Source organism: Vulpes vulpes, chromosome 15 (assembly GCF_048418805.1).
Source record: "Vulpes vulpes isolate BD-2025 chromosome 15, VulVul3, whole genome shotgun sequence".
NCBI lineage: Eukaryota > Metazoa > Chordata > Mammalia > Carnivora > Canidae > Vulpes > Vulpes vulpes.
Window position 1 is genome coordinate 68,735,225 of NC_132794.1, and position 27,770 is coordinate 68,762,994.

Here is a 27,770-nt window from a genome sequence, read left to right on the forward strand (position 1 = left end):
AAAATGCCAGCAGCAGTGTTATTCACTGGCCCCATTAAGAGGTCTGACACTGAACACCACCACTAGGATGATGTTCATCATCCTCATATGCTTCCCCATTGTAATGGTGCCATCTTTCCTGATTGGGATCAAAGTCCACCAGTTCTGGTCCATTTCATCAGTCTCTTCTACTTCCTTCCTCTCAGGTAGGAGTTTTTCTAGCAAAGAAAATTTATCAGGAGAGAGAAAGCCATTCTTGGGGAAGTTTACCTTAAATTCGATGATTAGGCGACCCTTCTCTTATGGTCTACGATAAATTGGCATGCCTTCATTTAGCACACACTTGATATCCCCATGCTTGACAATCTGACCTGGATGAGAGGTGATGACGATGGTTCGGTTGTCAAGAGTAGATATTGGCTTTTGAAAACCACACAGGGCTTCAACCAGCTGTATATCCATACACATGAAAAGATCTTCTCCTCGTCGAGTGAAAACAGCATGGTCCTTCTGATCTAAAACAATGATAATATCTCCTGGTTCCAGTCCTGGTTCTTGGTCTCCTTCACCATGGAATGTTATCTTCTGGCCATCTTTCATGCCTCTGTCAATATGCACCTCTAGAATCTTCTTCTCTTGAACTATCTTCCTTCCGTTGCAGCTTTTACATCTATCTTTAGGACTGATCAGTTCCCCATGGCCCTGGCACTCCATGCACACAGATTGAATTTGCTGAACCATTCCAGGTCCTATCTGATGAATTCTTACTTGCATTCCAGTACCTCGGCAATTGGGACATTCGACTGCTCCTTTCTTACCACCTCGGCCTTCACATTTATCACAAATCACATTCTTTTGCAGAGCTAGTTTTCTTGTTGCGCCATTATATAAATCTTCTAAGGTTACTGAGAGCTGATGTACAACATTTTTACCTCTCTGTTCTCTCTGAATCCTGGTCCTCCTCCAAAAAACATATCAAAGATGTCCATGGGGGAGCCAAAACCACCACCAGCTCCACCTTCTTTAATTGCCTGTTCTCCTCCTTTGTCATGGAGGAGACAATTCCCTTATAATTCCCTTTTCTTTGCATCAGAGAGCACTTCATAAGCTTGAGAAATCTATTTAAACTTCTCTCCTTCATTTGGATTCTTATCAGGGTGGTACTTCAAGGCCAGTTTTCTGTAAGCCTTTTTCAATTCCTCCTGGGTGGCATTGGGTTTGACCCCCAAAACTTCATAGTAAGTGGTTTCTTTCACCATTTTCTGCATCCGGTGAGAGGGCCGAAGCTGGTGTGGGGGAGCGGGAAGGAGCGCGTTGCTGGGCGCAGCTCGGGCAGCCGCCGCTCCTCTGCGTCTCACCGAGTGTTATGGAAAGTTCCCACAATTTAGTATCATTAATTACTTTGTGTGTATTGGTTTGTTATTATATCCCTAATTTTTTCAGATTCTTCAACAGTTTTATAAATCTCCTCACAGCATAGTCATACATAGGATAATGCTTAGTTAGGTTCTTCCTTTTTAACTTTCTGTTCCTTCTTACCATTCTCCCTAAATACCTGAGCCTGCAAAGATTGATATCATGATTCCCTTTTACCATGACTGCATAAAATGCTGCTTTAGGACCAGGAACATGATCCAGTAATGCAGCTCTCTTGTTCATAGGTATTTACGATTTTACTTTTTTTTAAAGTATAATGTGCATGATATAAAGTACATTAAGTACACTAATCTTAAGTGTACAACTCAATTTTTACATATTTGTATAGCTATATAACCACCATCCAGTTCAAGATCTAGAACATTTCCAGCCCCACAAGATTCCCTCATGCTTCTTTCCCATTAATAAGCACCACTCCCACAGCCGTGACACTTTTCTGACTTTTGTCATCTTTGATTTGTAGGTGTTTAAAATGTGAAAACGGAGTGGTTTAAGTCTGATAGAATTTATCACACATTTAAGTATATACATGAGGGCTCTCAGAAGTTGGTTATGTCCAGAATGCCTGATATGTATGCTAGCCCTATTTTGGGAAGCATCTTGTGTGTGGAAGAAATTATTTGAAGGTTTAGAGAATACTCAGGAGCACATAGGTATTTTAAGATATGTGGAGACTGTTTTGTTTCTCAACCTTTCTCCTAGACTCTTGATGAACCTACATCCTTGATCCTAAAGAGGAATCCATATTCTGTTCTAGTAAGTTTGAAGACTGTCAGGTAATTGAGATAGCTTATAACTAGAGACAAGTGAATTTGAAGTAAGAATGGAGAGGAGAAATGGCATCCTGGACACCATTATGATTCTACTTGTTGAGGAGAAAGCATCGTTCACTTCCCTCATTCATTCATCCATCCATTCATTTATTTTTAAAAGACTTATTTATTTATTTTAGAAGAGTGGTAGGGGCAGAAGGAGAGGGAGAATCTACAGCAGACTGCACACAGAGACAGATGCAGGGCTTGATCTCATGACCTTGAAATTGACTGAAGCTAATAACAGAGTGGGATGCCCAACCAACGACGCCACATTCCTCCTTCCCTCATTTATTGACCAAAATATTTATTGAGGGCTGACTGTGAACCAAACACTGTTATTAGGATACAATGGTGGGCAAAAGAGACAGCCCCGTCCTCTCAGGGTGCTTGCAGTCCAATAGATGAAACAAATATTAATAGAGTCATCACATATATTGGGAGGTAGGATGTACTTAGGGAATGCCTTTCAGGTAAACGCCATGAAGCAGTAAGGTCAGATTATGTGCAGAGGACACAGCATGACCAGGAGATAGGGCTAGAGAAGTAGATAGCTTTATGGGTGTGCATATGGATGTCACCATTTTTTTATGCCTAACCCTGTAGATAGTACCTTTTGACAGAAAGGTTTTCTTTGCTCTTTAGAGTCAGGATAGCATAGTAGCTTTTGTGTGAGATTTAGGAAGGGAGGTGAGGTCTATAAAAAAATGAAGGTAATTCCTTGTATTTCCTGAAAAATGCTTGGATTATTTTCTTTCCCTTATGCCCGTGAACTTGTCCCACATTATCACCTGTTTTACAGATGAGATGATTGATATAGAGAAAAGCTTTCACATGACAGTTGTATGTAGAGGGCCAGTTTCTTAGATCTGATACCTAGCCATCTCTACTATTCTTTTTTTTTTCCTGAGAATTTCCTCATTAGCACAGAAAGCTTACTTCTCAGGATTAGAAATAAATTATAAAGGGCTATGTAGTCCTCCAATTATTAGGGAGATGGTGGAGCTTTATTATTTAGATGACTTTGCCTTCTGCTTCTTGGCCTACTTACACATAGGTCTTGGTAAGGGTTTTCTCTGTGGACTAGTTCCACCAAATCTCTATAGGGTTGGGACTGAATTATTTACATATTCAGTATGCTGTTTACCTATTGTGAGATGTATGCTGGCACAGCAGTATCAGCAACCACCAAGGCTCTAAGCCTGAGCCCTGTTGAATAGTCATATCCTGGTGGAAGTGTCAGTTGCTTCTGTGAAATGAAACAGGTCAAGCCTTATAATCTTTGTCTGAGAATAGCAGCCTGTGAGGACCATAAAACTATTCATGAGATGCAGCATAAAAACACTCAGGGACTGAGAGACACTATACTTTTTACTCATCTGTCCTTAGGTGACACATGGTCAGATGAACCCTGTTGAATTGGATCCGTCTTCTCAAATTGGCACTGTTAGTCTGTTCTTTATCTGATCCCCCATTGGAGATATAAGCTGAGAGCTGTGGTACTTGAGGAGATGACACAGTTCCTTTGTTACAGTAATTAATGTAATAAATTAAGGGAGAGACCCAAAGGAAAGTTGATTGTTTCTCGTTAGAGCCCTAGGTGGAAATTCAGTTGATTAGTGAGCTCCTATGAAGTGTGGCAGGTGGAGAGGGAGATGCCTGTTCTTCCAGCTGGGTAAGCTTAGAGTCGCTGAGGATGGTTTACATGTTGTACTAGCTTCACCAGAGGCTGGCTAAGCACACACTGATTTCAGGGTAGCATCTGGAATTTAGGGAAGATGATATAATTTGGTTTTTTTTTTTAAATTTTTTTTTATTTATTTATGATAGTCATACAGAGAGAGAGAGAGAGAGAGAGAGAGAGGCAAAGACACAGGCAGAGGGAGAAGCAGGCTCCATGCACCGGGAGCCTGATGTGGGATTCGATCCCGGGTCTCCAGGATCGCGCCCTGGGCCAAAGGCAGGCGCCAAACCGCTGCGCCACCCAGGGATCCCCTAATTTGTTTTTTTTTGTAGCAGCTTTGCTGTATCCCATTGATTTGTTGACCTTTCCCTAGGACATCAAACCCATGAATCTCCCACAGTTTAGATTTGAAGACCTGTCAGTGGGGTCAACAACCTAGTAGGTTGGAACAAGTGATAAAATAGAGTCCAAATGTTAAAACCATGAGCTTTGAGAGGAGTACCTTGGCCCTGAGGGACTTTTGAAGGAAGTTGGAGTCTGTCACTGTAGTGTAGGATTTTGAGCCATACCTGAAGGTACAGAGTATCCTAAAAAGAATACTCAGACTTCTGAGTTCATGGAAGAAAAAAGGATTGCCATTTTTCTTTCGTAGAACTTAGATTGATATCAGTACTACCTGTAATTTAATTTGTGAAAAAAAATTTTAAACATTTTTCCTTCATTTTTTAAAATACCTTGATACTCTATATAAGATATAATTGTGAAACAACCCTCTTTAAGTTCAGATACTAGAACAGTACCAGAATATTTGGGTCATTTTATATTTTTGAGTTGTCTTACATTTTTCACATTTGTATGCTCATAATATGCTTAGAACCATGATGGGTGCTCCCTCCATTTTATAAATGAGAGTATTTAATGAAGCAACTTGGCTAGGGTCAGTGGAAATTTGAGTCCAGAAGTCCTCTCTTCTTTCTCTCTCTCTCTTTTTTTTAAAGTAAACTCTACTCTAAACATGGGGACCAAACTCATGACCCTGAGATCAAAAGTCACATGTTCTAGGATGCCACCTGGGTAGCTCAGTCAGTTAAGCTTCTGACTCCTGATTTTCCTGAGGTCATCATCTCAGGGTCATGAATTAAGCCCGACATCTGACCGTACTCCGCAAGGAGTTTGCTTGAGATTCTCTCTTTCCCTCTCCTCTGCCCCACCATGTTCTGTCTCTCTCAAAAGATTTATTTAGAGAGAGAGAGAGCACACATGTGAGGGGGAGAGGGACAGAGGGAGAATCTCAAGCAGACTCCCCTCTTAGCAGGGAACTGACTTGGGGCTCAGTCTCACAACCCATGAGATCACATGACCTGAGCCAAAATCAAGAGTCCCTCTTACCAACTAAACCACTCAAGTGCCCCAGTAAATAAATCTTTTTAAAAAATGAGGCGCTTGGTGGTGCAGTTAGTTAAGCATCGGACTCTTGGTTTCAGTTCACCTCATGATCTCAGGGTTGCTACATTGGGCTGCAAGTTGGGCTCTGCACTCAGTGTGGAATCTGCTTAAGATTCTCCCCTGCCCCCATACTTGCTCTCTCAAATGAATAAATCTTAAAAAAAAAAAAAAAAGAGTCATATGCTTTATTGACTCAGCCAGCCAGACACCGTCAGAAATCACTCTTTTTAAGTTTTTTTTTCTTAGTAATCTCTGTAACCAACATGGGGCTGGAACTTGTGACCCTAAGATCAAGAGTTGCATGTTCTTCTGACTGAGCAAGTCAGGTGCCGCAGTAATCATATCGTGATTCTAAGTTCAGTGTTCTTTTTTTCTATACCACACTATCTTCCTAAAAATGATTATGGCATTTTTTTCTTCTTTGGCCATACAGCATTTAGAGGGAACTACCGGGGATCCCTGGGTGGCTCAGCGGTTTAGTGCCTGCCTTTGGCCCAGAGTGCGATCCTGGAGTCCCGGGATCGAGTTCCACGTCGGGCTCCCGGTGCATGGAGCCTGCTTCTCCCTCTGCCTGTGTCTCTGCCTTTCTCTATCTCTGTGTCTATCATGAATAAATAATAAGGGATCCCTGGGTGGCGCAGCGGTTTGGCGCCTGCCTTTGGCCCGGGGTGCGATCCTGGAGACCCGGGATCGAATCCCACGTCGGGCTCCCGGTGCATGGAGCCTGCTTCTCCCTCTGCCTGTGTCTCTGCCTCTCTCTCTCTGTGTGTGTGACTATCATAAATAAAAGAATAAAAATTAAAATAAAAAAATAAAAAAAAATGAATAAATAATAAAAAAAAAATAGAGGGAACTACCTAGCCAGACAGCTGACTCTCACATTTAAATGTGTATGATCTCTATGGTCACAAGCAGATTATACACACTCACATATAGCTGTCACTCACTCAGGGCAAAGCCTATAAGAAGATTGATCCAAAACCCATAAGAAGAGGGGTAGACAAATGAGTTGACAGCAGAACAGCATTGGAGTACTTGCTACTGAGACCAGATTATCTATGGGTAGTTGGCAGTTAAAGAGATATTCTCTGTTTATAGTCCTCTAGGGAGAAGTACTATCCTTATTATGTTTGAATATCAGTAGGGTCAGTTGCCACTTTTGTCTTCTGGGCAGGGGAAGAGACCTCACAGGAAGACTCTCATTCTTAGCCATCTTGAAGTCATTGTTCATTCCTAAAGTGGGAACGTGGTGTGATCTATGGCGTGTGCTTAAAAAAAAGTAATTAATGACCCCAAATATGTGATTACAAATCAGTGTTTGGGCTGGGAGTCTGAGCGATGGAATTGGGTTCCAGAGAGGAAACTGGGATTTGAACTTTTGTTGTTACAGGTATAGGATATGGGGAATGATTATCATGGCCTGTCTTGCTCCCTTAACTATATTCACACAGAGAGGAATTGTTGGTGATCAGGTGCAGGAACAAAGAATAAATGGTACTGGCAAGTAATTCCAGAATTGGGTGAATTGTGGTCCTAAATAAGAATGTGCAGTACAATTAGAAGAGAAGAGAGAGGAAAATATTTACAGAAGTTCTTGAAAGTTGAAAATGCCTAGTGGTCTTTGCAGGGTTTTGGTTCTCCTGATTCTGCACTTTCTTTGCTATGGAAGCAAGAGGTCAGTGCTTTTCATTTCCAGCAAGCATGTTAGTTGCCCTACCTCCTGGGGTTAAACATCTCTGCAATGACCTGTCAGAGAATTGATTATTAGCAGTCTAAAGCCAGGGATGCTGTAGGGAGCAGATGGGAAGTGGTTTTGCTGCTGCAGCCAGGCTGATTAAGGAATCCTTGGCAATTTTACAGTGTATCTTTGGAAATGTACCACCAAAGTTACTGTGAAGCCTGCTGGGTTTAGAAAACTGAATTTCTGAAAAGTCACCTGCTTAAAAGTAGTACTTGTGAAAGCTGTTAATACCTCAAAAATAGGACAGTTGACTCTCTAAAGAACATTGGGAATACTAAAGATCAGTCCTCAAGATATGTTTTCTTGGTTTGCATCTTGATCCAGAAATTCTGGGTAGTTTTCTAGGAAGGAAAGCACTTTTTGTTAATAGAATTAATAGAATTGTAGATTTGAAAAAGGCCCTAGGCATACCCAGACTACCCAATACCACACATAGAGAAATTCTTTATGTAATTTGCTTGACAGATGATTATGCTTTTTCTGCTCAGTACTTTCAGTGATAAAGATATGGCTTCATTAAACATTGTGGGCCATTGTTGGAAATCTCAGGTTATTGAATTTCTTCCTCAGCATCACAGGATAAGTTTCTCTCTTCAACATTTCAACCATCAGATATTTGAAGCTCACCAACCTGTCTCCCTTCAGTATTCTCCTTTCCAGACTAAGGAATACCAATTTGTAAGACAGGGATTTTTGATCTTTCAGTATACTCTTCTAGACATCCTTCTATTTAATGAATAGATGTGGAACCTGGAAATGAGCACAGATCACCAGATATTCAAATTTTCATCTCCAGCTCCCCTTTGAGAAGAATCACATAAACAAACAAAAAATAAAGTAAGGGCAATGTTTCTTATTTTACAAGAAAAAAAAAAACAATTTGCCAAGACATACAGAATTGGGACAAGAGGAATTTGAGGAAGTGTCTTTTCTTACTAGTGTTTAGGCTGAACTTTGGGTTTTACATTATTATAGGCATGGTTTTACGTCAGATCTTTTTCAGGAATAATTTTTTTAGAAGATTTTATTTATTTGAGAGAGAGCAAGAGGGTCTACGTGAGCAGGGTAGGGGGGAGAGCAGAGGGAGGGGGACAAGCAGACTCCATACTGAGTGTGGAGCCTGACATGGGCTCCATCCCACAACCCTGAGATCATGACTTGAGCCCAAACCAAGAGTCGTATGACCAAGCCACCCAGGTGCCCCTGTTACTTTTATACCTGACAGATGACTCTGTGTAAGACTTGACTAACAACCTTTTTTCTTCAAAATTCTGTAGATTTTTCATTCTTTTTTAACATTTAATGTTGCAGAGCAGTCTGAGGTTGGCCCAATTTTTGTCCTTTATAATTGGAGAATTTTGCCAGAATGTGTGCAAATTTGGCTTTTTAAATTGATTTTGCTGAAAAAGTAGTAAACATTCTCAATCTGCACGCAGGATTTTTTGCAGCCCAAGATATTATTCATTTATTATATCTTAATGGGTTGCTTTCCTCCCATTTGTTCTAGTCTCCTCTTAGTTTTCAGTGCTATTAAATGATATATCTCTCTCAGTATCCCTCATTTTCTTTTTGCTGTTCTTTCTCTACACGTTCTAAGATAATATCTCAAGTTTTCTTGTAGTTTACTGAATTATTTCCCACAGTTTCAGTTCTGTGCTTTTTTGATTTCTATATTAATTTTCATAGGTAGTTCATTTTTTGTTTCCTCCTTCCTCTTTAAAAAATGACATATTTTCATATCCTTCTAAGTTCATATCTTCATTTCCGCCTGTTTTCTTCTTAATGCTATCTCCTCCTTACTGGTACACTTCATTTATCCTGCTCCATATGACGGTCAGCCAATATAGTAAAGTGAGAACTGTCATAAGCTCTCTGAGTACTATCATTTTTATGTACTTTATATTCTTTCCCCCAGAGTTTGTCTTCTATCACAGTCCTGTTTTCTAGAGAAAGGTTGTATTTGTTTTTATTTTTGTTTTTTTATAGAGGAAAGTCTTTTGAAAGTTTTGTTTTTCCAAGGTTAAACGTAGGGTTGTTTTATTTAAAGATTTTATTTATTTATTCATGAGAGAGAGAGAGAGAGAGGCAGAGACATAGAGATAGAAGCAGGCTCCATGCAGGGAGCCTGATGTGGGACTCGATCCTGGGACTCCAGGATCACTCCCTGGGCCAAAGGCAGGTGCTAAACCGCTGAGCCACCGAGGGATCCCCCATAGGGTTGTTTTAATGGTTAAATTACATACTGATGATAGTGCAGCTCTGGAGGAAAGTGGGTAACCCTTAAGTGAAAAGTGAGTGTGAATGTATTATGTTCTGAGCCTAGCCACAGTTGCAAAGATTGCATGCAAGGTAATAAATTTTGATGTTGGAAAGAACTATGCTTTAATACTCCACGATAGTATAGATTCAATTAGAATTTCCTTTTCTAGAAACGCTCACTTGTCTCTCATAATAGAATTATTTTCATACCATATTCCACTCCCTTATTCACTTATTCACTGCTCTATTCCCAGCACCTAATTTAGATACTAGCACACAGTAGGTAATAAATACAAATTTTTTTGGAATGAATGAGCAAAGATTTGCTATACTAGTATTTATTGGAGGCCAAATCTTCTTAGGTGGTATTAAGAATTCCAATTATTTTAACAAAAATTTCTTTAACATTCTAGACATTTTCAGAGGTATTTCTCTGACTTCAGGGATAATGTTTCCTTTACTTTGTGGGCATTTTTTCATAGTTCCTACATCATGCCCACCCAACCCCCCTCCCCCCCCCCCATTTTGCTCTTCCTTTTAAGAAGTAAGATCTCTATAGACTTGATGCCAGCAATAGTTGTTCCTGTTGGTACTAAGCTCTCTACTTGTGTAAAGGATGTATTTTCTTCTCAGATCTACAGTTAAGTGGCAGGTTAATGTGCACACCTTTCTCTCTTAAATCCCAGTTGCTAGTATTTAGTTGGTACAGTTCTGCTCTCTTGGGATGTTGTCTTCTCTTGTAACTGCACCCTGGTTCTTTGATACTGTCTTGAGGTATTAGATGAAAAAGTACAGTTTGTCTTGTCTCTGTCCTATCTGTAGCATATACTACTGGAAATCACTTTGTAGGATTCATTGTGCCACTACTGGTTGGCTCTTTGTTATCTTATGAGCGTTCTTTCCTAAATGGATATAGAAAGATAGTGGACAGGGAATGAGCAAGAAAAGAACTCTTTCACTGTGTCATAACATAATACCTGGATGGTATATATTGGCTGCCAGGTTTTCTAGATGGTACACTCCCAAAGTCTCATGAACCAGGAGACTGGAGAGTGTCGTCCCCCACCCCCTTTCTTAGCCAATCTCTGTTTCATGTGATGACGCCTTGGTATTTATCAATACCATGCCACCAATCTTATATAAAAATGTGGAGAGTTATTTCACATTCTGCTGTTAGGGATTTTAGTAGTCTTCAGTCAGGGTAAATTTTTTCGTGTGTGTATGTGTGTGTCTTCATAGATATTTTAGTGGAATGTGGGAAAGGCCATACTGAGTTATGCTATTTGGACATAATTTGAAACCTGGAGTTGAATAAGGCTTATTTAACTGAAATTAAGCTGACTGGATTGAGTCCTCTCTGAGGATTGCCTTCATTAGTTGCAATATTTGTCTTCTAATGTTATATTTTCCCTACTTCTGCTTGTTTTTCTCTTTCACTTTTATCCATAATAAGACTTTTCCCCTCAAAAGAGTAGAATGACAAGGAATCCATATTATTTTTAGTAGGGACAAGCCCTGTTAATAGAGGACTTTTACAGCCTTTGCAAGTCCATGTTCTGAGTCTCTGATAATTCAAGAAGAAGCAAGGAGAAAGGGAGTATGAGTAAAGTTGTGCTAGAGCTTGAATCTGTTATGTGCCAGGGCCTGTATTGATTGAGAGAGGATTGCCAGCTGGCAGTGGCAGTAGAAATAAGTCTCTTGGGAATGGGAAACTAACTCTAGAGGATTCCTAGTTAAGACTTACACAGAATCTCCGGGCATTTGGAAATACTGTACTCTCCCCTGGGGAGATGGAGCGGGAATTAACTTTTCCCCTGGTCCAATGTGACTTGGTTAGAAATACAATTGAACCTGTTTGTCTTGTCCATTGTGATGTGGTAGCCCCCTAGGAACAGTCTGTTTTGTGTGGGAGTTTATTTCAGGCTGTCTCCTTGCCTGTATTGTTTCCTTTAACAGCTCTTTAAATTTTCTTTTTCCAGCAATGATGTTGTCCACTGGGCATGTACTGACCAATGTGGCAGGTCTGAGAACATAGCTGAAGCTGAAAATAGGAAAGCTGGGGGCAAGGAAGAGCCTTGAATCTTGAGGTGGGACGTTGACTCTAAGATGTCCTTGAGCAGTGGAGCCTCCGGAGGGAAAGGAGTGGATGCAAACCCGGTTGAGACATACGACAGTGGGGATGAATGGGACATTGGAGTAGGGAATCTCATCATTGACCTGGACGCCGATCTGGAAAAGGACCAGCAGAAACTGGAAATGTCAGGCTCAAAGGAGGTGGGGATACCGGCTCCCAATGCTGTGGCCACACTACCAGACAACATCAAGTTTGTGACCCCAGTGCCAGGTCCTCAAGGGAAGGAAGGCAAATCAAAATCCAAAAGGAATAAGAGTGGCAAAGACACTAGCAAACCCACTCCAGGGACTTCCCTGTTCACTCCAAGTGAGGGGGCAGCTAGCAAGAAAGAGGTGCAGGGACGCTCAGGAGATGGTGCCAATGCAGGAAGCCTGGTTGCTGCTATTGCTCCCAAGGGCTCAGAGAAGGCGGCTAAGGCATCCCGCAGTGTAGCTGGCTCCAAAAAGGAGAAGGAGAACAGCTCATCTAAGAGCAAGAAGGAGAGAAGCGAAGGAGTGGGGACTTGTTCAGAAAAGGATCCTGGGGTCCTCCAGCCAGTTCCCTTGGGAGGACGGGGTGGTCAGTATGATGGAAGTGCAGGGGTGGATACAGGAGCTGTGGAGCCACTTGGGAGTATAGCTATTGAGCCTGGGGCAGCGCTCAATCCTTTGGGAGCTAAACCGGAGCCAGAGGAAGGGGAGAATGAGTGTCGCCCGCTAAAGAAAGTCAAGTCTGAAAAGGTAAGAGGTGGCCAGATCTGGCTGCCTACTGCCAGTCAGAACTGCCCTGGACTAACCACCAAATGCTTTGTACACTCTGTGGGAGGCTCATTAGTTTGTGGGTAATGACCAATTACAAGGTCAGAGCAGCTGGTAATGATAATGCGGTTTTGTTCCAAATTAGGGGATTCTCTACAGATGCATTAACAGCAGGCCAGGACGTTTTGGAGAATATCTATTGTTGGGGGCAGCTACTTGGTAGAATGAATTTTCTCTAAGTCAAGTTGAGAACCTGCCACCTTGTCCTTGTCCCACCCTCAAACACTTGTTGCTGGAGACTGGCATCAGCCTTTATGTGGTTTCCAGCTTAACTACTTTCATCCTCAGAGTCATTGATAAACAATAAATTGATAATAGGCTTTCAGTTGAGTGCGGTTCTTAATGGGATAAATAGTGCCGCTGGGTTTCTGGAACAGAAAAGGTTAAATAAGTTTCATGGTATGATATCTACCAAGTGTTCTATTGGTGGCTACCAAAGAGCAAAGGGGCAGGTAAATAGGGGAGCAAGAGGTACTGGCTGTACTAAGAAGTACTTAATCAGGCCTTATGAGTTAGTGTTGTGGCCATGCATGTTTGGCCTTGAAAGAGATTCTTTGGCCACTAACGGTATAGTTCTTGGCCAAGTATCTCCCTCAACTATTGATAATCAAAGTGTCCTGGTGGTTTAATAGCTGCCAAATAGTGTAATGATACCTTACCTTCTGCTTGAGTTGGAAGGACAGGTGCTTGCAGCCCCAGGAGGGGCTCTCCTCCTCTGGGAAGATGATCTTAGTTCACGACTCAGGAAATAGAGCTTGTAGGGCTGGAGCAGAGTAGGTGTGAGTCTAGGGTCAGCTCAGGCTGCCTTAAACTTAAGCAGCTTACAATTTCCTGCAAAGTGGCTGGCCTGGTGTTGAGCCCTTCATTGGCTCTTGATTTTTCCGCTCTGTGTTTTTTGCTCACCCTGTGCTTTCAGCTGATCCCAGCAGATGCAGTATAAATTGGTTTCTCTATAATTACATCAGCTGCAACAGGGAATACCTATTTCCATATGTAAGTGTTAATAAATAGAGGCTGGATGTGTATGTTTGTGTGGTGGTGCCCTTTCTGGGCCTGGATTCCAGTGGTAGCTTGTACTTTCTTTGCTGTAGGTATTTTGGTCTTTGCCTCCGGCACATCTGTAGCTCTTAGCAACATCTGGGCTTCCCTGGTAACAGGGCTGTGAATTTTCTTCCACTAATAACAAATGGTTCATTCCCTTTCACCAGAGGCAGCTGCCAGAGAGAAGCTGCCTGTGTTTAGGTGACAGATGCTATAGTCCACCTCAGCAGCATCAAGTTCCAGCTGGCTACTGGCATGGCTCGTCCTGTGCTGGCTGTGATTTACCATTTTCTCTGGGGTGCAGATGGATAATACTGTTTTTAAAGAGGCCTAGGAGTACCAGGAGTTGTTGCTTCTGTTCCAGGCCCATTAGACTGTTCCCTACATCTGGCTGCAGTAAACTCATGCCATATATTCATGTTCATAATCATTGTTCTTCCTGTGCTAAAAAATGGCCATTTCTGAGAGTGGACTTCTTTTCCTTTCTGTTTAGAACTCTTGACTCATGTTGCAATCTTGCAGGCCCAGTCAGTAGTCATCTGTAGGTGACAAGATTAATGATGCTGAGCTTTACATTGGATTTAAATCTAAATGTCCATTATAGTCTCCAATACAGTAGCAAATGGAACTTGTTTCCTTTTAGAGGTCCAGGGACTGATTGGGTGGCCGCTCTTCAGAATTTAATTAGGCTAAAAGATGCAATGTATTCAGCTAAGAAAACACCTTGCTGCCAAGGAGGTTTGCCCCTTCATAATGTAGCTGTGCTATGTTCGCCTTGTCGCTCAAGGAGACTGAGAGTGGGGCAATGGAATGAGAGAGGAAAAAGAGAGAGAGACTGTGCTTCAGTTTTTGGAAGAAAGATAAAATTGCTAGGAAGTCCTTTTTCTTAAGAAGCAGAAAGTTGCTCTGCAGTTTAATGTTACTGTAAGCCAAAACCTGGTTTCTCAGTTCCTTTCCCTGTTCCCTCAAACCTTTTGAACAGTCTGGTTCTGGGGGTGCCTTTCCATAAAGCCTTTGATCATTGAAATAATTATTTAAATGTTTGGAAGTTGCTAGGAGATGAAAACACTGTGCAGGAAGAGTGTTTCTAGAATGGGAGGAGGGGAAGACTTAAGGGAAAAGAAGGCTAGGAATCTTACAGCAGATCAGCTTTTGGGAAACAAGGACTCTGGGGTTTAGGGTATAATAGGGGCTCAGTGATGATTACTACTAGAGCTTATAAGCTAAGTCTTTGAAAACTTTAAGATTTTCTCTCTGAGATATGGGCTTGCCTATGCCTAATTGGTTTGGAATGTTCTTTCTATGTGGGGACAACCAACAAAACTAAAACAGCAAAACAGATGTTTTGATATAATCTGGGAATTATATACTCTGAGCTGGGAGCTCTCATGAAGAAAGAAAACTCATAAAATTTGGGAAGTGTCTTGGCTGGAATCTCCTCCTAACCATGTCCCACCCCCACCCCAACACCCAACATCTTGGAAACAGGAGGCAAGACAAATAGTTTGTGGTGTAGGATAGAATTGTCACATGTCTACACTAGCTAATGAGGGAGATAAGAGTATTCAAATCATCTACCTCAGGACCTTCTTTCTCATCTAGGTGGGTATTGCAGGCTGTGGCTGAGGGCATTTACTCTCAGGCAAGGATGTGGATTACCCTTCATGGGACCTCACTTAGGCTCCATTACACCTTTCTCTGGAAGGGCCCACTGTGCTATTTCCCAGAGATTTAGGAGAGACCAGAAATGGCTCTTAGCAACTGCTGCTGCCCTGAATTGTTATTGAACACTCCTGTTCATACTTCCTGCCAGCTGAAGAGATGGGGGAGGGAATGTTGAGGAATAAACAAGAAGGAGCTTAAGGGTTCCTGCCTGTTCCCTTGCTTTTGTTTTGATTGGTAGATTAAGTTAGGGATGGAAAGAGTAGGGAGGGAGGGAGGAAGAAGGGTGCCTGCCTGAATGTTCTAAGCTTAGAGCTTAGTGCTTGTGTTGCCACTCTAACAGGTAAGGAAAAAAGAATTTACAAACCACAGAAGGCAGTGATATATCTGTATGGAGTCTGTCCTGCATTACAGACCCTTGTCAGAGTGGGCTTAAAAACCAGGAATTTAAGGTGGGACTCCTCATTTTTTCAAATCATATAAAGTAAGCAGTAGGCTCTAGTGGCTAAAGGATCTAGAGGTTTGCAACCAGAAGCTCCGTGGCCTCTTTAGCTGCTGTTTTTGATCTTGTAAGGTAGGAACAGTCTGCACTCTGCTTTCCTCCTGTTTTGGGTCTCAGCTTCTGCTACTCTCAGACTGCTACATATATTACCACATCCCCCCTTAGTTCAGGATAAAACAAAACAAAACCCATTAAGTGTGTTCTTTGCTCTTTCCCCTTCTGATCATGCTTGCCATCGTATCCTGTGTTATAAGAGCATCTTCCTTTGCCCTTGGTTTTGTTTTTCTGCCCTAGTTTATGCCTTCCAGCTCAGTTTTCTCATGTTACAATCCCTCATTGCCCAACCAAGGTCAGGTCTCTTTTTCTTTCTGATCCAAGGCTTTCTCTCTTAAAGCCTTCCTCCTTCACTAGCTGTTCTTTCTTAGCTATTGATTGCATAGCAGTCAGCCATGCTTCCTGAAGCCAAATGTCCTCAAGCATTTTCCTTCATGGAAAAAATTAAAAAGAAGTTGATGTTTATGTGGGACAGAGATGCAACAGAGCCTGAGCTTAATTTATTTCTTCTTAGGTAGCTCTGTTTTCCACCTGGGTGTTGCAATTCAAGCGGGGGGTGGGGGGGTGGGGGGGGAGGGCATAGAAAAATTACCTTATCTGATCTCCTCGTTTTTTGGAAGAAACTAAGACCAGGGAGGTCATGTGATTTGCCTAGGATTTTACAGGTAGTCAGTGGCAAAGCCATGCTTAGAAACCAGGTTTTTGGTGACCAACTTCTTGTGGCATATTGTTACTCTGGGATTATTAAAATGTCTTCAACTGTAATGAGAGATTCTGTTTTTCAGCTCTAAAAACTACCTTAGAAATGTTGCATGTAAATTCCCAGATAGGCTAGAAATTGTTTTTCATACTGATTTTAACATTGTAGATGCTCAATACACAAAGATCCTTGAGTTTAGGGTTTTTTGGTATGATGATGATGTTTGCAAAGAACTATTTATAGCTGGTGTTAAATCTATCCTATTATATAGCTAAAGAGGGAAAAAGTTACTTTTAAACTGCTACTTTGAGCTTGGTTTTCTGTGTGTGTGTTTTCTGATTTTTTCTGGAATATTGCATTCAAATTTCCTTTGTAATCACTGGGGCATTGTCAGTTCCCTCTTTCTTTGCAACCGCAGGTAAGATAAAACTAGTGCTTCTTGGACATACCACTAATAGGTAGACCTTAAATGTATTGTGGATATTAACTGTTTTGTAAAAACATGACATATATACTGTTGAATACCATTCATTCAGTACATTGAATGCATTTTATTTTTATTTTTAAAAAATTTAATTGAGATATAGTTGACAAGTGCATTTTTGATTCCAGGTATTGTGCTTGGTGCTGGGTATGCATTAGTAAATAAAACAGAGAAGATTCTTGCTCTTTGGACCTTATAGTTTACCATCTACTCTAGTAGAATCCCTAAAAGTGTGGCCCATAAAACCATGTGTATCACATCAGCTGAGTGTCAAAATGCAGATTCTTGGACCCTACCCCAGTTTTGCTAAATAAGTTTTAGGAATAGGGGCCCAGAAATCTTCCAGAAGTCTCTCCAGAGGAGCACCTGGGTGGCTCAGTGGTTGAGCATCTGCCTTTGGCTCACGTTGTGATCCTGGGGTCCTGGGATTGAGTCCTGGGGTCCTGGGATCGAGTCCCACATCAGGGGGAACCTGCTTCTCCCTCTGCCTAAGCCTCTGCCTCTCTCTGTGTCTCACATGAATAAATAAAATCTTAAAAAAAAAAAAAAAGTCTCTCCAGATAATTTCTATATACTTTAACATTTGAGAACCATTGTGAATTTTCTTTTTAAGGTGAGAATTGGGAACCACTTCTGACATGAAATGCTAGCCTTCTTTATAAACTTAAATTTCACATCAACTTTTATCTATAACTTAGAGGTTAAGAGTGTAAACTCTGGAGCAAGAATAGCTGGTTTATATCCCAGCTTTGCCACTTATTAACTGGGTAATCTTGAGCAAGTTACTTAACTGCTCTACTTCAGTTTTTTTCATCTGTGAAATGAGGAAAACAATAGTTCCTATGTAGTGTTGTTATGAGATTAAATTAGTTAATGCATATAAAACACTTTGAACAGTACTTGGCATCCAGTAGGAAGCATTCAATAAATATTAGAGAGAAAAACATGTTTAAGTTAAAATATGTCTCAGTTTGCCCTAGGCAATAATGGGCTGAAATACAACATTCCACCTATACAGGAAGCCCAGTATTAATAGACAAACATGTTGGCTAAGATTTTGAGAGCTGTGCTCAGAAGTTCCAAACCTGGGTTGGGAAATTTTCATGCTGGTGATGGGTTCTAAAGCTCCTGATATTTATAGTGGGGTTTGGAAAAAGGGAGAGACTGAAAATTGGCTTTAAAAGATCTTGAAGTAGCCTGTTGAATTTCACATTTCATATAAATTGAGTTTCCTTTCTGGCCATATCCCCAAATGTGGGATTGCGTATGTTGGATAGATGTTTTTGTGGGTTTGCCAGCCTCTGCAATCCCTTGTATGCTGGAAGAGCACTAAATGCTTTTTGTTTCTACATAAGAGTGCATGGAAAATCTAAGTCCCAGTTCTTAATCTTCCTTCCCCAGTGCGAACTTGTATTTTTGCCATTTGGGTATAAGAGCTTTTACCACCAGAGCTCATCCAGTGAGGCAGCAGGACTTGGGCTTTCAGGCTGGAGGTGGCAGTAACATACACAGCTGAGATCCTGCCACTGCTGGCTGTCTAAGCCCTCCTCTCTGTGGTTTTCACTCTTCAAGCCATGCTTGAGTAACCCGCCTCCAGAGCTGCTGACAGGGCTGTGTTCAGAGGCCTTGGAAATTACACTGTTCATTTCCTTATCATCCCCTGACCTGCAGTGCAGAGCCTTCTGGTGCAGGAACAAGGCAGAAAAAAAAATCCAGAGGGCTCCCAGCCAGCATGTGTCAAGGGCTACAAAGAAGGAAATTGGACTTGCTCACTTCAAAACCATGGGGTTAGGCTTTGATTTTTGGTTCCTGCCGAGAGTTATTTGTGTGTGTGCGCATGTTTTATCTCTGTGTATATGTATAGAATGAGTCTGTGCATGGCAAAGCTGTAGAGGAGGAGCATCTGAAAGTAGAGAGCAGAGGAAAGATTGCTTTTTCTCTTCGGTTAATTTCCCAGTTGTGCTATTGGGATGGGCCTGGAAGGATTAGCATCAGGAAGGTGCCAAGCCATATTAATATTTTAAAATATATTTCTCTTGGTACAACTTAGTCATGGTTGACAGCACCCACCCAAGTAAGAAGCTTCCCTGGCAGGCTGAGGAGACATTTTTAACAAATCCTATGCCTGAAGTCATTCATCCTAGAAGACATTGATGTAATCAGTGTTTAAGCTACCTGAGAAAGAATAGACTTTGGGTGAGTCTTGGGTAAGAGGAATAGCGAACAGCTCTTTTGAGATGGAGGATAGTGTGACAAAAGAGAGACAGAAGGAATTTATAGCATTTTGAGATTTTTCTGTTTATAGGGGAAAATTCTGTTGTGTTTAGAAGAACCTGTCCTAGATTTTCAGCATTACAAAACAGTCTAGGGATGCCTGGGTGGCTCAGTAAATTAAGCTTCTGCCTCTGGCTTAGGTCCTTGGGGTCCTGGGATCAAGTCCCATGTCTGGCTCCCTACTTGGTGGGGACTTTACTCTCTCTACCACTCCCCTCTGCTTGTGCTCTCTCTCCCTCTCTCAAATAATTAAAAAAAAAAAAAAACTGGCAAAAAACAATCTATCTCCTTTTTCCTTTAGCATTTCTCTTGCCCTAGGACACCTAAAGGAAACACTTTCAGGCTAAAGAAGTAAAATGTGGGTGGTGAGAGGCTCTTGAGCAGAATTTACAATCATTCTGTTCTTAATTTTCCTTTTTTAGATTTCCACTGCCTTAATGTCATTGGTGATATTGGAGCCTTTGTGAAGTGGGGGGAAAAAGAAGTCTTTGAGCTTTCAGACCCTAGAGGTTTTTTTAAATCCTAAGTGTCTCTCTTGTTAGAAGTACTCTGTAGAGAAGTGTTTTCACATGAGAAAGTGATAGGTAAGGTGAGAGGGGATTACTTTCTCCTTTTTATAAAGCAGTAGTCCCTGTATCAGCAGCAGCAGCAGCATCTGGAAACTTGTTAGAAATTCAAATATCAGAGCTCATCCCAGTCCCCCAAATCAGAAACTCTGGGGCTGAAAAAAAAAAAAAAAAAGAAACTCTGGGGCTGAGGCCCAACAATTTATGTTTGTTTTGTTTTTAAGATTTTATTTATTTATTCATGAGCGATACAAAAAGAGAAACAGAGACATAGGCAGACCTGAGCCAAACGCAGACACTCAACCACTGAATCACCCAGGAATCCCCAACGATTTGTATTTTTTTTTAATTTTTTAAAAAATTTTTATTTATTTATGATAGAGAGAGAGAGAGAGAGAGAGGCAGAGACATAGGCAGAGGGAGAAGCAGGCTCCATGCACCGGGAGCCCTATGTGGGATTCGATCCCGGGTCTCCAGGATTGCGCCCTGGGCCAAAGGCAGGCGCCAAACCGCTGCGCCACCCAGGGATCCCAACGATTTGTATTTTAATATTAGTTCTTTTTTTGACCATGATACACACTGAAGTTTGAGATTGGCTGTCATGGAGCACCTTCTCCTTTTTAATAATGAGGATCAAATTGGAAGGAATACATAAGGGTTTGGGACTTTGAGAGCAGTAAAGATATTTAAAATACTTAACTTTTCCAAGCTGCTTTTCTTATCTGTAATGTGGAAGTGGATGATAGTTCTGACCTTATTGTGAGGATTAGATCAGATAAAGAACGTTAAATACTCAGCACAGTGCCTAGCATATTGTAACTTCTCAATAAATGTTAGCTATTGCTGATACTGTTATAAGCTATGAGGTGCAAGGTCATTATGAAATTAAGATGACAGGATATTTTTAGAGACTTTAAAGAGTTAAGCGCCTGAGGTTTTGGAAAGAATGAGTTTTTGATAGTTTATATTCTAACTCCTACTGGTTTCCAGGAAGGCTTGAGGAGAGATTGGTTCAGAGCACTCAGAGCCATTGAGGTTTGGAGTTCTATTGTTTGATTAGTTAGTTTGGAAGTGTTTGTTGGACTCCTTCTGGTATAGGGTTGATCTCAGATTGAAGAACCATGGCTCTTACTTAGCTGTTCCCCATTAAAGTTAGATTTTTTGGTATATATTCAGATCTTCTGAATTGTTTTTCTAAGGATTGAAATGAATGTAACATGATTGCTGTTTAGAAAATGTTTTCCCTTCTGTACTCCTTCTGTAAAGGAGTACAGACTTCAGCCTTTCGAAGGAATTACAACTACAGGTAGTCTGAACAATGAGGAGAAGAATGAGGATTAAGATACTTCTTTTTGTGAATTTGTCACTAGCTGCAGGAAATAAGACAGTTCTTACATTTTGGTAGTGGTCTGTTTTCAACTTGAAATGTCCATTGGGAGAATACAATTTATGTGCCTGAAAAATGCACTAATTGAGTATTTTTAAATTTGAGACCATTGGATTCCAGTGGTCTAGTAAATACTATATTGTGTTTAGATGAGCCAGACCTGGCCATGAAATGCTTTTTGGTCTTTTTCTTTTTTTTTAATTAAGGGATAATTGACATATTAGTTTCAGGTGTGCAACATGGTGATTTGGTATTTGTATGTATTTGCAAAATGATCACAATAAATCCAGTTAATATCTGTAACTACAGGGATCCCTGGGTGGCGCAGCGGTTTAGCGCCTGCCTTTGGCCCAGGGCACGATCCTGGAGACCCGGGATCGAATCCCACCTCGGGTTCCCGGTGCATGGAGCCTGCTTCTCCCTCTGCCTGTGTCTCTGCCTCTCTCTCTCACTGTGTGCCTATCATAAAAAAAAAAAAAAAAATTTTTTTTAAATATCTGTAACTACATAGTTACAAAAATCTTTTTTTTTTTTGTGATAAGAATGTCCAAGATTTACTCTCCTAGCTACTTTCAAATATACCATATAGTATTAATTAACTGTGGTCACCATGACATACATTAATTATGAAATTAATGGCTTATTCATTTTATTCATTAATTTAAAAGATTTTATGAGAGACACAGAGGTAGAGACATAGGCAGAGGGAGAAGCAGGCTCCCTGTAGGGACCCTAATGCAGGATTAGACCCAGAACCTGGTGATCATGACCTGAGCCAAAGGCAGACGCTCAACCACTGAGTCACCCAGGTGCCTGGCTGATTTATTTTATAACTGGAAATTAGTACCTTTCGACCTTATCCCATTTTACCCACTTCTCAGGCAACCACTGGTCTATTCTCTATATCCATAAGCTTAGGTGTTTTTTTGTTTTGTTTAAGTTCCACATAAAGGGGTGCCTGGATGGCTCAGGCAGTTAGGTGTCTGACTCCTGCTTTTGGCTCAGGTCATGATCTCAAGGTCATGAGATCAATCCCTGCATTGGGCTCTACACTGGGTGTGGAGCCTGCTTTAAGAGTCACTTTCTCCCTCTCCCTTTGCCCAATCCACTTACCCCCACCCCACCCCCACATGCATGCTTATGCTCTCAAAAAAATTATACATGTAAGTGAAATCATATAGTATTAATCTTTTTCTGACTTAGTTCACTTAGCATAATGCCCTCAAGGTCCCTTTGTGTAGTTGCAAATGGCAGGATTTCATTCCTTTTTTAATGAATGAAAAGTATTCCATTTTATGTACATATACACATGCCACATTTTTTTTTCCATTCATCCGTTGGTGGACATTTAGGTTGTTTTCATCTCTTGGCTATTGTAAATAATGCTACAGTGAACAATGGGTACATATATCCTTTTCACATTAGTATTTTTGTTTTCTTTGGGTAAATATCCACAAGTGGAATTGCTGGATTATATGGTTTTTAAGATTTTATTTATTCATGAGAGACATAGAGACACAGAGACACAGACAGAGGGAGAAGCAGGCCCCTCAAAGGGAGCTTGATATGGGACTCGATCCCCAGACCAGGATCACACCCTGAGCCAAAGGCAGATACTCAACTGCTGAGCTACACCCAGGCGTCCCTGTTTTTAGTTTTTTAAGGAAACTATTTTTCATAGCGGCTGCACCAGTTTACATTCCCACTAATAGTGCACAAGTGTTTATTTTTCTCTACATCCTCACTAACACTTGTTATTTATTTTTAATAATAGCTATTCTAACAGGTATGAGGTATACCTTATTGTGCTTTTGATTTGCATTTCCCCGATGATTAGTGACATTGAACATCTTTTCATGTACCTGTTGGCCATTCCGGTGTCTTCTGTTGGCCTCCATTTTTGTTATTGGGTTCTTCCCATCATAAGTTTTTTGTAAACTGGTACCCAGCCCACTCAACTCAGAGTTGCTACTTCCTATATATTTCTTCAGAAGTTAAGTACTTAACTCTGCGCTGAATCAATCCTCAGTGAAAGGTACAGAGAGTATTGTAGAAAGGAGGTATACATATTCATCTTACACCAAGCAAAGTAATATGAGGTTAGAGAAATTAACATTCAAGCTGAAGAGTCTCTTAGTGTGGAGGCTTCTCAACTAGAAGTGTGTATCAGAATCACTTTGGAGCTTCTACAAAAGTAAAAGTGCCCTACTGAAGTAAAATCTTTAGAATTGGGGACCCCAAGCATGTATGTACATATTTTTTAAAACTTCAACAGATGCTTTCCATGTACCTTTTGGTTAAAAACCACTGTCATTGTGGAAGTTGTCCTTGTTTTTTTTTTTTGCCATTTCCAGATGGAGCTGTGTGCTGCACTTTAGATATCATAGGATTCTCAAATGTTTCTCAGCATACTCAAAATTCTCCAACTCTCCTTTTTCATTTCTCATTGTGTTGGAGTCAGTCATTTCAGAATATAGCTATAATGAGTCTGACTTCTCATTACCCTCCTAATTAGAACTAATTCCTGAATTTCTGACAATTATTGTATGTATGTATGTTTTTATTTATTTTTAAAAGATTTTGTTTATTCATGAGATACACAGAGAGAGAGAGAGAGAGCCATAGAGGGATAAGCAGAGAGAGAGAGAGAGAGAGAGCCATAGAGGGATAAGCAGAGAGAGAGAGAGAGAGAGAGAGAGAGCCATAGAGGGATAAGCAGAGAGAGAGAGCCATAGAGGGATAAGCAGGTTCCCTGCACAGAGCTGGTGGGACTCGATCCCAGGATCCCGGGATCACCACCTGAGCCAAAGGTGGTGAGCCACCCAGGTGCCCCTAGTTACAGTTTTTATTTTTTTGTTTGTTTGTTTTTAAAAGATTTTTTTAATTCATTCATGAAGGACAGAGAGAGAGAGGCAGAGACACAGGCAGAGGGAGAAGCAGGCTCTATGCAGGGAGCCCGATGTGGCACTCGATGTGGGACTCGATCCCGGGTCTCCAAGTTCACGCCCTAGGCCAAAGGCAGCCGCTCAACCTCTGAGCCACCCAGGCGTCCCTAGTTACAGTTTTTATTTTTTTTTATTTTATTTTATTTTATTTTTTTTATTTATGATAGTCACACACAGAGAGAGAGAGAGAGAGGCAGAGACACAGGCAGAGGGAGAAGCAGGCTCCATGCACCGGGAGCCCGACGTGGGACTGGATCCCGAGTCTCCAGGGTCGCGCCCTGGGCCAAAGGCAGGCGCCAAACCACTGCGCCACCCAGGGATCCCCTAGTTACAGTTTTTAAAGGAGATGTCCATATCAATGTTACTGATTCCATTTTAAATTATCATACCAGAATTTTTAAGGCAAATTTGAGCAAAATTCTTATGACTAGATATATTTGCCATATAGGGAACTTGTGGTATTTTTAAAAATATAAATTAGAAGAGAGTAGAAGACAGGTTTAGATAATCTAAATTTATTGCTAATCCAAAAACAGTTTATTTTTTAATCTGTGAATGTATTTCTGTATTAGACCATAGGTGTTCATAATTTTCTGGAAATTCATGGCATCCCAATAAAAAAATAACATAGCTATCCAATAAAGACTTTATTCTTGAGCATGTTTCTGGACACATTCAAATTAAACATGCTCTTAAAAAGAGAGAACATCACCACATGTAAATAGTAGAAGTCCCCTAAGTTTTTTGCTTTTTTAAATAAACATATACTATTTCTTTGAAGTTAAGAAGAGAATTAAATGTTTTTGAGGAAGTATTTCCCTGCTGGGATTTTAGGTCTCATGCCTAAGGAAGAATAATTAGAATGCGATAGTGGTTATCAGAAATGAACACATACTTGAATATGCTGCAAACTCAGTTAAAAACATGATGGAATGACACATCGTGGCCAAAATTATAATTATATAATATTAAATTCTCATATAATAAAATTTAAAATATGTTTTGTTTTTTTAAGATTTTATTTATTTATTAATGAGAGAAATAGGCAGAGACATAGGTAGAGGGAGAAGCAAGCTCGCTGCAGGGAGCCTGGTGTGGGACTTGATCCCAGAACTCCGGGATCATGCCCTGAGCCAGAGGCAGACACTCAACCGCTGAGCCACCCAGGCATCCCTAAAATACAGTTTTTTAGTACTGGTACATGTATTACCTATGCTTTCAGAATCTATATTGATCTATAGTTTAGATCTTTTTAGGTTTTGGAGTATTTCAAACATATATACTACTGATAGGGAAAGAAAAAATGGCAAATGTGGGGAAGAAGTCATTATACGATGTGACTACACATTTATATACACCATATTAGACTAGATCTTAAATCCGTCAGTATGCAGATTCGTAAACATCTGGTAGAGTGTCTGTTTTAGATAAAATATGCCATAAGGCATTTTTCATTTTGCTTATACATATGTGCTTAGATTGAGAATGTGGAGACTTGAAATCAAACAAGCTGATTGCTTATTACAATTTCAGAAGGAGGCTGAGAAATTTTTTCATTTTTGTTTGCGTCTAGTATCTTTCCTGTCCTTCCCCATCCCTTACAAGGATCAGGTTCTAAAGTCAGGATATGAAGCACTTGGTCAGAAAATACTCTTGAAAATTACTTAGGATGTCCCCCTGTTGGAGATTGGCATACTGGCTTCATAAATTCAACACAATTTTTTTCTCCAGCAGTAAAACTATTATTTTTTTCAGTTTGAAGTCTCATATAAAATCTGGCTTGTGTTTAAGGATTGTACTGATGAAAAATATGTATTTATAAATAACTGGAGTTCCCCTAACCCTGACTAAATAACTTGTACTATGAGAGAGGCACATGGGAATGGAAGCCAGATAAGTCAACAGACAGTTCAAATCTCCCATCTCTGTCTCCCTCCGGAATATATACTCAATGAGTAAAATAACTGTGAGACCCAAACCATTCAGATTGTTCTTTCTTTTCTTTTTATTGCCAGCCACATATAATTAATTTGATTATGTTAAATGTATATATCCAGTTATCTATTTAGTATACAAAGATATTTTATGACAGAGGAAATCTTGGAGTGCAGATTCTCTCTGTAGTGGAAATTTACAGGTCTTTGGATTGAACCGAGTTCAAAATAACGAATATTCTTCTGCAGCATTTACTTTTCAAGTCCAACTTTAATGTTCCTCACAATAACCACAAATTTTTTCTCTTTTAGGCTTCCTTGGTCAGTGAAAAAATAGGCCATTTCTGGGGCACCTGGGTGGCTCGGTCAGTTCAGCATCTACTTTCAGTGTGAGTCATGGTCCTAGGGTCCCAAGATCAAGCCCCGCTTAAGGCTCCCTGCTCGGTGGGGAGCCGCTTCTCCCCTCCTACTCATGCTCTCTCTCGCTCACTCTCTCAAATAAATAAATAAACAATTTAAAAAATAGTCCGTTTCTTTTATATGGTAGCCTCAGGTTTTATCCTTGAGTTAAACAAGAATCATCCTATAGGCAAACTGAAGAACAGAGCTATTCTATTCTACTAACATAAATATCCCTGAGCCTAGTGTCTTTTAGGCTTAGTGCCTTTAGTAACTTCTTTGAGTACTCTTTACTTTCTATTCTTTCCTTTCATCCAGAATCTGAACCATGCTTTAAAAAAAAAACCAGGGATCCCTGGGTGGCGCAGCGGTTTGGCGCCTGTCTTTGGCCCAGGGCGCGATCCTGGAGACCCGGGATCGAATCCCACGTCAGGCTCCCGGTGCATGGAGCCTGCTTCTCCCTCTGCCTATGTCTCTGCCTCTCTCTCTCTCTGTATGACTATCATAAATAAATTTAAAAAAAAAAACCAACAACAACACTGTTTTAATTATTTTTTGTTATTTCTGAGACTCTTAACATTTGTTACTGGTCCTGTCTTAATCAAGTGAGTTTATATTTAGTTATACAGATTTAGAGAGGTATTTTCTTCTTCCTCCTCCCCTATTAAAAATAATTAACTAGGAAAATGTAACCGTGTTTTATGTTCTCTATAGGCGTTCATTACACTCTGGGCACAGCATTGGTTGTATCAAGAAAACCACTGTACTATTGACAATGAGGTTTTACTAATTCTTTGAAATTGCTATTAAGCTACTGCTAGGTACTCCTTAGAGATGGCACTGCTGTGAAATAGCATACCTTATTTGAAGGCATGGTGCCAATGGCATGCTTTCAGCTGTGTACTGGTGGCAGCTCTTGGAGAGAACATTGCACTTGCCCTGTAGGACAGGATAAACAAAAGTATTCCTATTGAAGAGCTAGGTAAAGATAATTCTATAAAATAAAAGATTCTGGGTAAAGGCCAATAAATACCACTGAGGCAGGAGAGAAGTATAGTTTGCTTCTTTGTAAGAAGCAGTTTGGGCAGGGCAAAACTCCCAGATAGGGGCATTCTAAGCTTACTGATTTGGGAAGCTCTGAGTTTCACAAAGCCCCTCAGCCTTTGTGAAATGGAGCTTCTTTTCAGAAGTGAGGATAGGGATGAGACAAACTTAAAGGCTTAAAAGTAATGCCACTTTCCAACCCTCTAATCACTCTCTTAGAACTAAACAGGTGTCCTCAGATAACACACAGAGGCAAATATTGACTATTATTTAGAACCCAAGTTAGAGCAGTCCCTAGCTTCTGCTGGATTAGTGACCTGAAGTGGCATTCAAGGAAAGAAAAGTCTGGGAAGATACTTGGAAAAAAATACAATGACATTCTCGTATTGGACCAAAATTCTCAGATTTTTTCATTTGTTTTATTCCCTAGTCACTTTTCATCCTCCATTTCACATCTAATAACCAAAATCAAGAGAAAAGGGCCAGGCA

General features: G+C 40.6%; 1 protein-coding gene and 1 pseudogene across 3 annotated transcripts in view; one reads left to right on the forward strand and one right to left on the reverse strand.

The window, feature by feature from the left end:
• Positions 1 to 27,770, forward strand: part of ZNF609 (zinc finger protein 609) — a 209,770-nt gene that overhangs the window by 19,295 nt on the left and 162,705 nt on the right. The window contains exon 2 of one of the 3 annotated variants that reach the window (XM_072738784.1): positions 11,338 to 12,211. The exons of 1 other annotated variant lie outside the window; for it this stretch is intronic. In XM_072738784.1, coding sequence (XP_072594885.1) covers positions 11,465 to 12,211 — 747 coding nt within the window. In that variant the 5' untranslated portion in view covers positions 11,338 to 11,464. The remainder of the gene's footprint in view (positions 1 to 11,337; positions 12,212 to 27,770) is intronic. One more of the 3 variants, XM_072738785.1, reaches the window with a different exon arrangement.
• LOC112917341 (dnaJ homolog subfamily A member 1 pseudogene) lies at positions 35 to 1,238 on the reverse strand (annotated as a pseudogene).